The sequence below is a fragment of the Falco cherrug genome, chromosome 7 (genome assembly GCF_023634085.1).
Source record: "Falco cherrug isolate bFalChe1 chromosome 7, bFalChe1.pri, whole genome shotgun sequence".
Classification (NCBI taxonomy): Eukaryota; Metazoa; Chordata; class Aves; order Falconiformes; family Falconidae; genus Falco; species Falco cherrug.
Window position 1 is genome coordinate 2,176,433 of NC_073703.1, and position 11,488 is coordinate 2,187,920.

The 11,488-nt window shown below is 54.3% G+C and overlaps 1 protein-coding gene across 2 annotated transcripts; it reads left to right on the forward strand.

Moving 5' to 3' along the window:
• The first annotated feature begins 1,131 nt into the window (after positions 1–1,131).
• CLK3 (CDC like kinase 3) lies at positions 1,132–11,302 on the forward strand. 2 transcript variants are annotated; one of them, XM_055715354.1, is made up of 13 exons: positions 1,132–1,258; positions 1,792–1,940; positions 4,356–4,563; positions 6,744–6,837; positions 7,106–7,172; positions 7,992–8,108; positions 8,579–8,745; positions 8,915–9,009; positions 9,390–9,519; positions 9,800–9,882; positions 10,247–10,326; positions 10,489–10,579; positions 10,904–11,302. In XM_055715354.1, exons 2-13 carry the CDS (start codon positions 1,792–1,794, stop codon positions 11,087–11,089), a joined length of 1,467 nt encoding a protein of 488 aa, XP_055571329.1. In that variant the 5' UTR covers positions 1,132–1,258; the 3' UTR covers positions 11,090–11,302. The 2 variants fall into 2 exon arrangements, with proteins under 2 accessions (XP_055571329.1, XP_055571330.1); XM_055715355.1 differs by lacking the exons at positions 1,132–1,258; positions 1,792–1,940; positions 6,744–6,837 and having other exon boundaries at positions 4,426–4,563.
• Positions 11,303–11,488: the final 186 nt, after the last annotated feature.

The window sequence follows — 11,488 nt, forward strand, 5'->3', positions numbered from 1 at the left end:
ACTCGGTGCCTGCACCTGGAGTGAGCCCCGAGCACCCAAAAGCTCGGTTGTGGTAGGAGACGGGTGGGAAGCTCACCCGAATGGGAGACCAGCCCCGTGGCCACCACGGTGGTGGAATCTACTGTCCCTTCTAACCCACCGCCACCAGCCCACCCTTTCCGCCCAGTCCCACAGCAGGGAAGACCCTCACCAGGCTGTCCCCTGTCCACACAGGCTGGGACACGCTCTGCTCCTCCACGAGAGCCACAAAGACTTGCTGACACCACCCCAACCCTCCCTGCACCAGTGCTAAAGGTGTTCATCAGCACTTTTCATTAATTGCTGGCCCAAATGAGTGGTTGATGGACAAACAAAAGGTCTGAGCACGATTGCACACGCAGAGTGGTTGAAGCCCTTTCCTATCCCGGTGCTCTTCGCGTGGCTGTGCCATGGGCCAGCAGCATCCACAGTCCCGCTTTGGGAGCAAGGCTTGTCCTCCAGAGCCTGGTGGGAGGGGATGGTCACCTGTCCCCGTGGGGACAACGGTGGCTCTCAGCCCCGCTTGGTGGAAGGAGTTTGTCTGCAGAGCCCATGGGGGGAGAAGGTTCACAGGCCACAGTGATGGAGACCGTGGTGGGAAGGCCATGGAGAGGGCTGCCATCATGAGGGTTGTCATTGCGAACACTGTCATGGTGAGGAAGGCCATGGCAAAGGCTGGGCGAGGAAGGCCACGGGGAGGAAGGCCACGGTGACAAAGGCTGTGCCAAGGAAGGCCATGGCAAGGCGGCCCACGGGGAGGAAGGCCACGAGTGGCCCGGCCGAGGCGGGGGGCGGTGCGGCGGGGGGCGGTGCGGCGGGGGGCGGTGCGGCGGGGGGCGGTGCGGCGGGGGGCGGTGCGGCGGGGGGCGGTGCGGCGGGGGGCGGTGCGGCGGGGGGCGGTGCCCGGTGGCCCGGCCGAGGCGGGGGCCGGTGCGGCGGGGGGCGGTGAGGCAGGCCGGCGGTGAGGCGGCGGCCCGTGCCAGCCCCAGCCCGGCTCCCCGCGCCCCCCGGGCGGGCCCGTTCCCCGCGGCCCCGCGCGGCAGCCGTCAACTGCGGCCCCCGGGGCACCGAGCGGCGGCGGAAGCGGCCCGGGGCGGAGCCGATCCGGCCGCGCGGGGCGGGGCGGGGCGGGGCGGGGCGGGGCGGGCGGCACCGGAACCGGAAGCGGCAACGTCGGCGCTGCGGGGCCGGGGGGGCCAGGCCGGGCCGCACCCGCCGAGCGGAGGGGCGCGGAGGGGCGGTGAGCCAGCGGGGCCGGCCCGGCGGGGCGGGGCTGGGGGCGCCCGGCGGGGCCGCCCGGTGGGGCGGGGATCCGGCCCGGCGCTCCGGAGCTGGGAGCTCGGGCCCGGGCCCGGGCCGCCGCGCGCCGCTGTGGGACGTGTGGCCCCGGCGGGGACCGTGCCCCGGGGCGGGCGGCGGGGCCTCGGCCCGGAGCTCACGGGCTGGGGGCAGCCGGGCACGCCCCGCCCAGCGGTTACCGCAGCCGGGGAACGCGAGCGGCACCGGGGGGGCTCTGCAGGGGTCACCGGGGGGGCTCTGCAGGGGTCACCGGGGCGGTCTGTAGAGGGCACCGGGGCAGTAACTGCTAACGGCCTGCTTGCTGAGGGGAGGCCTCCGGCTGCAACCCCCCCACGCTGCCGGCGGGTGGGCAGGCGGGTGGGCAGGGGCCGGCTTCCCTGGGCACGCCGGGGGGCTGCGCCTGCACCCCTCGGGCAGGGGGGCTGGGGTCCCTCGGGGCGGGGGGACAGGCTGTGAACCCCCCTGTCCCCCCAGATGCATCACTGTAAGCGATACCGGTCCCCGGAGCAGGAGAGCTACCTGGCACACAGGTGGAAGAGGAAGAGGTCTCGCAGCAGAGACTACGAGGGGAGGCTGCGGTACCCACCCCGCAGGGATCTCGCCAGGAGGTCGCGATCGAGAAGGTACGGGGGGCTTCAGGCCGGGGGGACAGCCTGCCCGCCGGCAGCCACCCTGGCGGGGCGAGCGAGCAGGGACGGTTATCTAATAAACCCTCGTCCTCAATTCTGCTCGTGTTTCAGAGCAAGTGCTGAGCGCTGGCAGCTTTCATTTCCTGACTGCAGATCAGCTTTAGACCTGTAAATCCCAGAGATGGAAGTAAAGGGCTTAATTGCGTGTGCCTTTCCTTATGCATTTCTGCCGCTGCATCCAGCCAAAAGTTCTTCCCAAAGCCACGTCTTTAATACTAATGAGGGAGAGCAGCCTGCCCTGGAATCACATTTCCCGGTTCTAATGCTGTGCAGGCATTAAAGTCTTTCTCTCCCAACGACCCACTTCCTTCTGAAAGTGTTACAAACCAGACTGAAAGTAACGACACTTTTCCCTCGCCTATCCTGTCAGAAAGGATCTGAGCATCACTAATGATCTTTCCTGCTTTGACTCTGGATTTTTACCTTTGATCCTCTCTTTGTTCAGCCTTTCCACAGGGACAATTAGGTACTGGAAGCGGGGTGGATAAGGCCTCTGATAACAGAAGCTGCGGCGAGGTTTCTGGAATAGAGGCGGGAACGCTGATGGGGAGCCGTGTGCTGACATGTCGTGGTGTTCGACCAAAACAGGCTAGCAGTCCTCGCTGCTCGGTGGTACTGGAGCTGGTGTGGTTCCACTGGTTCGGCCAGTGGTTGAACAGGGCAGGTGCAGGCAGAAGGGAGCTGAGTTCATCTTTAAATTCCTGAAATGTTCTACAGATTAATTTCTCTTCTGAGCCTGGCTTTTGTTTACTTGAAGGAAGTGGATTGTGAAACACCCAGTGGGCTTTCCCATTTTTCCATCTGATGGGTTAGGTAGGACAGATTTGGATGAACACAGGCTTTTGCCGTTTTAGTTCCAGACTCTGAGCCTCTCACAGGTTCCCTGGTCTCCTCTGTAGCTGAGTCCTTCAGGTTGTCATTTCTGATTCCTCTGTATCTTGAAAGTAAACACTGAAGTTTCAAGGTGTGTTTGAAGTGGAGTATTGATGTTGGAACAGAGCCATGGGGGTTTGGGTTTTTTGTGTTTTGGATAGTTCAGTGGTGACCTAGAGCCACTGCTTTCAGCGGGCAGTTTGACATTGTATTCTTGACCCAAGAGGAGATGAATGTGAAGCTGTCGGCGAGACAGCTAACTGTTGCTAAAGCAGAGAAGCACAAACAACGCAGGTTCCTGTTTCCGGGCTGATGCAGCTGCAGCGAGGTCTTGGTTGGCGAAGCCATTGCTCTTGCTGTCAGCTGGGTGATGGCATTAACCTGGCCCGGCACGTGCCCAGAATGCTGCTGTTTGTCCTTGGAAAGCCAACGTGCTGTTCTTAGTTCCAGGTTGTGACATCTTCTACCAAAAATGCAGTTTCTCACTCAATATGTGTGAGAAAAAAGCAAGACTTGTGGTGGAGGCTGGTTTATTAGACCAGCTGCAAGGGCTAAGTGCAAAAGACTTTGTTGTGCTTTCGGGGGCAGAAGTGATGGAATGGAATCACTGCTAAGCAATACCATTTTTGTCGTCCAGTTTGAGAGGTACCACAACAGTGCTGCCAAGGAAACATGTGGGACCCGCAGAGCAAAAGGCAGGAGCTGCAGAACTGCAGTTTGAGGCACTTGGAGCTTGCAGATGCTTGCTCATTGAGCGCGGGGCGGGGAGAGTTGCTCTTATCGTTAATGTGCACACATGGTACCTAAAACCGTGCGTGCGATGCCAGCTTGTAAGTACTCCCTCAGGAGAGCTTTGTCTGAGGTCTTCTGGCCCTTCCTGATGCAGAGATGAGCTTGACCAAGAGTTTCCTTTAGATACTTGCAGAGCTCAGTTGTTGCTAGAGGTGCAGGAGCTTGACTATACTGTGGAGACCAATTTTTCCTTCTAGCTCTCGCTAATGGTGTGTTGAGCTGGGCTGTGTGTATATGTACACAGAAGGCTTGGTGGTTAGGGGACTCCAGTCCCCCCTGGGGTGATGCCTAGAGCACTGCTGCTGGCCTCAGTTCTCGTTTGCTTAAGAACTAATGAGAGACCTCCCTGGGGGAGGAGAAACGATGCTAGAAAAACACTTGGTATGGTGGCAGGGGTGGCTCAGATGAGGTAGGCAGCTCAGATCGAGCTCCAAGTGAGTTGTCTCCCCCCCAGCCCCTTGGAACATGGGAGTACCGCACTATTTTTCTCTTGAAAACTTTCTCCTTTTTCTCATCTGAGAAGCGGCCAGCATTGGAGCTGCAGCAGAGGGGTGGTTTGAAGCTGGGGCGCTAGCTGTTTCTTCCCTGCCACCAGGGAGTGGGAGCAAGAGCTCTTAAGTTTCAGCAGGATTCTGTCTTTCCTGCTTTTCCAGGCTTATAAATGCATTGTTGTTTGTCCTACAGCCATGACAGGATGCCTTATCACAGGAGATACAGACGGGACAGTGATGCCTACAGATTTGAAGACCGAAGCCCGTCTTTTGGAGAGGATTATTACTCGACCCGCTCGCGAAACTGGCGGCGATCCAGAGGCAGAGAGCAGCACCGTCCCAAGAAGCATCAGCATCACTGCCGGAAACGCAGGACCAGGTCTTGTAGCAGTGCCTCCTCGGTGAGTAGCATCCAGAATGAGTTTAGGATTGTTCAGGGGTTTAACTGTTCTTACCTCCTTTCAGCTCTGAACACTCTGGGTGAGTACCTCTGATCCCATTTTTGTGTGTGTTTTCATTACGTGGAATGTATAGTCCGAAATCTGTGTCTTGTTCAGTAGGAAGCATTTGTAGCTATTGGTTTTTACCAGTCCAGCCCCTGCAGCCTTAATAGTGAGGAAACGAAGCCGTATTCTTTATGGCTGGGGAGGGGATGCGGGAGAGCTTCAAATGGCACACACGTGACAGGCTAACAGGGGCGCGCCTGGCCGCGGGCCAGCCTGGCTGCTGGGGATGGGGCATTGTTCAGGTTTATACGTGGCTGGGGCTTCACTTCTGCGTACCGCCGCTGCTGCTCGGGGCTTTGGTATGCAGCGGTGGTACGGAGCGCTCCTGCAAAGGCACGTTGGTTTGACTGTGTGCCAGGATCCTGTACCAGATGGGATCAATCAGCCAGTTCTCCGAGTCGTTAGCCCTGTGCTTATTAACCCCTGTCCCACTGTACTTAGAGAAAGGCTTCCACCTTCTGAGGGTACGCACGTGTCCTCGTTGCCTGTTTCCACACAAGTGTCCTTGGATTTCAGCTTCTTTGAAAACTTCCCTGTTTTCCACCCTGAAACATAGTATTCCTTTCAAGGATTAACAGGGAATATTTGGAACTGGGTGGGGAGGCTGGTCCCGAGACTGGGAGTACCCTGGAAATGTTGTGAGGTATCGGACCGAAGGTCTCTGCTTCACTGCTTCTCTCCTGTAAGGAACGTTTCCATCTTTCACACGTTTGTCGCTTTTAAATGTCACTACAACTAAACGACCGAGTCCTGATCCCTGCAGTTGTAGTGGATATCTGCATGGCTGGGAACTTCTGACGGTCTGTTGCTTTCCTCCTTTTATTTCTTTCCAGTTGACTCTCTTAGTTTTAGGCAGAGCCAGGGTTATGATGAAAATGCTCCAGTGCGGTTTGTGTGTGTGTGATAACGGTGTACAGGTTTGGGCTGGCGTGATCCAAATCCCTTGAAGTCTCACAGCTGTCTCAACTGTCCTCTCTACCTTCTCCTCCGTTTCAGCTGACCTTTTGGGGTTTGATTGTAGCTCATTATTTTGGACTAGCTGGGGGGTGAGGGGCACAGAAGAGAAGCCTGATAGAAGCTCAGGAGTGGAAGTGTAGAGCTTTGTATTAATTTCTTCGGCTGTAGAGATTGTAACTATTTTTAAAGCTGGATAGAAAAAGATCAGGAATTAGGACAGCTCGCTTTGTGGACCCTGGGTCCTTTCTGGAATGTTCGGCTGGTTTTCCAGTAGAAGCTAGCAGTAGCAGAGGTAAATGTGACCTCGAACCTTTAGTGGGCACCTGAAGCAGAGTGAAATGCTCCCCGGGGATTAATTTAACTGGCCTGTTCCTGAAGTTCTCCCAGGCTTAAAATTGCATCCTAAGGCCAATGCACAACACCAGGTCTGTTTGCAGCCCGTCGGGCGTCTGGATTTAGGATCAGCATCGTAGTTGGTTCTGTCAAGAAGGGAAGGGCTGGTTCGTAGCCGGGGCAGGACACGGCTCTGGGTAGCTGGTGATCTGTCAACTGAGGTACAAAAGAGCAGGCTACACAGAGGGAGAACTGCTACTCTGGCTTCTACTGGACAGCTTGTCCAAACTGACAGCTTGTATACCCTTCATCACTTTTGCCAGCGGAGAAAATGACGTTCTTCTGGCAAAGCCCTCCTTCTTCTTGTGCCTCTGGCAGCATCCTCTGGTGCTGCGGAGGAAGCTGCTCCTGTGGGGAACGGTGGTGCCAAGCCAAGCCACCTAACACTGGAGCTTCCCAGCTGCTGCTTCCCTTCAGAGAAGAGGGGGGCATTTTACTGCCTAAGAGGCGGCGGCACCAGAGGTGTAGCTAATGAGAGAGTTTTCTTTACATACCTGTAGCTGTTGATTACTTTTCTGTTTTGAAGTTAGTTTGTGTCTTGACGTGTCCCTTGCAATATCCCTATCGTTATATATGCTGTGTGCCTTATGAAATGCTGGGATCTGGAAAATCCAACCACCGACGCACCGTCATCTCCACCTTTGAATGACAACACAATCCTGCCACTCGGAACTGCCCGCTGTGCGCGCTTGGTCGTATGCCGTTTCGGGGGGCGGTGTGTACAGAGAAGCCAACAGAGCAGTAAGCGCAGCAGGAGCGTGGAAGATGACAAGGAAGGCCACCTGGTGTGCAGGATCGGCGATTGGCTTCAAGAGCGATGTACAGCCACCTTTCGTAAAACTTTACCTCTCTACTTTCTATCCCCATGTTAGACGAGATCTCTCGTATTGTACTGGAGGGGTCTCTAGTGTTTTATTGCTTATAAATGGACTGGCCAGTAAATTGCCTGAGGCAGACAATAGACACTTGAGTTTTAAAGAGCGTAGCAGTGACATTTTTTGCTTTGACATTTTATTGCTGTGAAATTGCAGGACCTCAGCTCTCGCCAAGACCCTGAATTCACATCCACTCCTGTTTTCTCTCCTAGATGAAATTGTTGGCAGCCTTGGTGAAGGCACTTTTGGCAAAGTGGTGGAGTGTGTGGACCATGCCAGGTAGGCATCTTTCCCTTCCAGATAACTCGTCTGTCCCATGTGCACCAAGCCCAGATGCTGGCAAGCGTGGCAGGATTAGTGCTGCCAGTTTTGCCTGGGCCTCCACTGGACCGAACTGTTGTCACCTTCCACTTGTCGCTGTGGTAGAAGTTGTTTCTCATAGCAGGTGGGAAGGGGCCTCGTACCTCAGTGCCCCGAGTGTGCAGGCTGGTGTGTGAAGGGAGGCAGGGGAGTTTGTTCAGTGGCTGAGAGCTCCGGCACAGGCTGTTCTACTGCAGTGGACTCCGGCTGAGGGATGGGCCAGGCAGCTGGGGAAAGTGACCTCTTAAATCTGCTGGGGTACCTCTCTATTTTTTTTTTATTTTTTTTTTTAACCTCTCCTGTGATTACACTTGACCCCTGCCTCTTCCTGACCTTTTGTCTGGCTCTGAGCCGTGGGGGTCAACTTAGTATAGGAGCTGCTGGGATCTCCTGCCTCCTCAGAAATCTCTCTGGCACAGTTGGAGAGGGGAGGTGGCTGCTGGCGTCACGGTGACCTTACAGACTGCTGTGTCAGGAAATGGTGTGCTCGCAGAGCTGTCTGCAGCTCTCTTTGGAGTGTTACCAAGCAATAACCTTTCGCTTCAAATTAACTGCCGGTCAAGCAGCATAAATCTTTGGCAGACCTTGAGAGCTTTGTTGGGACCCAGAAATGATAGAACATTTCAACACATGAAGACCTGACGGGAGTAACTGGGATGTGCCCTCTTTCTGTGGACTGAGGATGTGTGTATGTGGGCTTTTCTGTCTGACTCCATTTTTTTGTCTCTTCCCTTACAGAGGCAAATCTCAAGTGGCACTGAAAATTATAAAAAATGTTGGAAAGTACCGAGAAGCAGCCAGGCTGGAAATTAATGTCCTGAAAAAAATCAAAGAGAAGGACAAGGAGAACAAATTGTAAGTTCCTACGAGACTCCTGGGTAGTCAGTACCACATCCTTGCAGATAAGCGCTCTGCTTGGGTGATGTCTAGAGAAACACGGGTTGAGGGCTTGGCTCCTGTGTGTGGGGAAACCTCTCTCTGGTCTTGGAAGAAGTCTGTCTCTAGTTCTACTGAACACTTGTTTTCTTAAAACTCTTAATGATTGACGTGCTAGGTCACAGTGAGGAAAAATTAACCAAAACTTTTCTAACAACCACCTGCTGCCTTGTCCCACTTGAACTGGAGATCTCTCCCTTAGAGGTGGTTGAGCAAAGTGGGGAGGGAGTGTCTCTCTGGTGTACATAGAGGGATTACTGTGCTTCTGAGTCAGCTGGCTCGGAGCTTTTGCTCACCAACCACTTCTGAAGTAGCCAGAAACAGGGAGGATGACTGTTCTGTCGACTCCCTGAACGACGGTTAATCCTCATGTCTTTCTCTCTGCACAGCTTGTGTGTCCTGATGTCAGACTGGTTCAACTTCCATGGCCACATGTGCATTGCCTTTGAGCTTCTGGGCAAGAACACTTTCGAGTTCCTGAAGGAGAATAACTTCCAGCCATACCCTCTCCCTCAGATCCGGCACATGGCCTACCAGCTCTGCCATGCCTTGAGATGTAAGTCACCCAGGGCCAGCCTCGCCAGGCGACGATGTCTCACCAGAATGAGTCGGGAGGGAGCTGAGAAGGGCTTGGCTTGGTGCTTTGATGGGCAGTTGTAGGGGTGCTTCAGCGCGTGGTTCCTTATATGGGGTTTTTTTTTCTCTCCTCTTTGCCACCTGTGCAGTTTTACATGACAACCAGCTGACTCACACTGACCTCAAGCCAGAAAACATCTTGTTTGTCAATTCGGATTTTGACACTCTGTACAATGAGAAAAAGGTGCGTCCAAATGAGAAGTGAATAGACGAGGAATAGCCTGCCTTTCCCTCCCTGCAGAAATTGGATCTTCCCTGTTCTGTACGTGCCCCACAGGGCTTTAAAAGTCTGTTTAATAGGAACAAACCGTAAGTCAGGCCTCTTCTTTCTCCCATGTCTTCTAAAAGCCTTAAGACTGCTTCAGTGGCTCCAGTCCACGAAGCGGAGTGTTCCGTGGCTTTCCTTAACGCCAATCTGAGACGTAAAGAGCTCAGAGCTTCACAGTTATAATCCTTCCGATGAGTAGTGCAGACATGGTAGCTCTGGGGTCAGAGAGCTCCTCTCAAAGCCTAGCGTAATCCTAACCCAGCTATTAGAAGCACTGAAGACTTGTTTGCTTGCAGAGCTGCGAGGAGAAATCCATTCGGAACACAAGCATTCGTGTGGCAGACTTTGGAAGCGCCACCTTCGATCATGAGCACCACACCACTATTGTGGCTACCCGGCACTACCGTCCACCAGAAGTGATTCTGGGTAAGTACTGCTGGGATTTCGGGAGCCGCAGAGGGGTGGAGAACAGTTGTCCCAGGAATGCTGCAGGATGATGCTGTCTAGAGGAAAACCAGCTTGAGAGTGCTCTAGTTCTTGGGGGCAACCTGTTCCCTGCCAGTCCTCTTGCCAGCATGCAGCACCAGAAAACGCACAGATAACTTCGAGATCTGTCTTTGTGTAGTCCCCTCAGTTTCAACGAGGAACTAGTAGAAATCTGGTGGGACTTGTTGAGAGCATGAAGTTAACTTGATTTTCTTTGCAGAGCTGGGCTGGGCGCAGCCATGTGATGTCTGGAGTACCGGCTGCATTCTGTTTGAGTATTACCGCGGCTTCACGCTCTTCCAGGTATGATTCTTGCAAAAGGCATTGTACCCTAAAAATCCTTAACGTCTAAAAAGGCTCAAACTTCAGTGAAGGGAAGGAAAAGGCAGATCAGGCAGTAAAAGTCAGAAGCTGAGTTTGAAAATAAGCGCAGGAAAACTCTGTGTGAGGACCTGTGCCTTGCCAGAAGGCCAAGGTTCAGATCTCTTCTGGTTTCTTCACTGTGCCTATGAATAGAAAAATGAGAGGATGCAGAGGTGGGCAGGACCTGCATCATTCCTGAGGGAGGCTTGTCTCATCTTCCCCTGTACTTGTATAGGTGACAGATCTTTCGTCGTCAGACCTCGCAAGTTCTGAATTAATGCACCATTGCTCTTTTCCTTTGCAGACTCATGAGAATCGTGAGCATCTTGTCATGATGGAAAAAATCCTCGGGCCAATTCCATCTCACATGATTCACAAAACTCGGTAAGAACCTCTTCCTGAACTCAGACAGTCCAGTCAGCTCTTGGTGACTAATTACTCAGGATGCCAACCCTCTTTCTTCACACTGGGTCTCACCTACATGGATGTAACTGTGGGAGACATGCTGGAAGTATGTCCCACTAACCACCTTACTTACCTTTGCAGGAAGCAAAAATATTTCCACAACGGGAACCTGGTATGGGATGAGAACACGTCTGACGGCAGATACGTCCAAGAGAACTGCAAGCCCCTGCGGGTAGGTGCTGCTCTGCAGCCAGCTGGCTGTGTCATGAGGCTGAGCTGCCGTGCCGTTCCCTTCCCGCATCAGCGGTGCGGGGTGTGTGGAGGGGAATTTCCTGTAGTAACGGGCTTTTAGAGAGTCCTAAACTCTCACCTGCGCTAACAGTAGGTTATTGGTGTGGCTGAAGTAGGACTGATACTAGGGCACTGGAGGGGCGCTGTACTTCGGGATGGGAGACAGCCCTTGCCTCGCTGTGTCACAGAACTAGGGCCTTGGGGTTCGATCCCTGTCCTACCAGAGCGCTGCACCCCTCTCTGTCCCCCCCCCTTCTCTTTTCAGACGTACATGTTGCATGACTCACTGGAGCATGCGCAGCTCTTTGACTTGATGAGGAGGATGTTGGAATTTGACCCTTCGCAGAGGATCACGTTCTCGGAAGCCCTCCTGCATCCCTTCTTTGCTGGCCTCTCTGCAGAGGAGAGGATGCTGTGCGGCCGAGGTGCCAGCCGCGACCTGAGCAGATGACAGCTGGGGAGGGTGCGGTGCCTGCTGGATCTGTACATACGGGATCGGTTTAGCCACGGCAGTTCAGCCCCGCTTGCTCTCTTCTCTCAGAGGCAGGGCACTGCAACAAGGACCCTGGGCGTAGGGGAGGGGAAGAAAAACTACATTGGAAAGCACAGATTTGTCTATTTATATGTTGTAAAGTTAAAATAAAGTGTTTCTTATTGTTTGATACTTCCCTTGTCAGCAGGTGTCGGGTTCTCTTGCTCCCAGCTTTGCCTTAATGTTGAAAAATTAACTGGAAACTAAGCAGCAGGAATCTCTGCTGCATTGGAGGGCAAAGAGCGAGGGTGCACGGACTGACCCCCCCTCGTCCCTGCTCCTCAGCCGCACAGAGCAGCGGGAAGGCTTGCTCCAGCT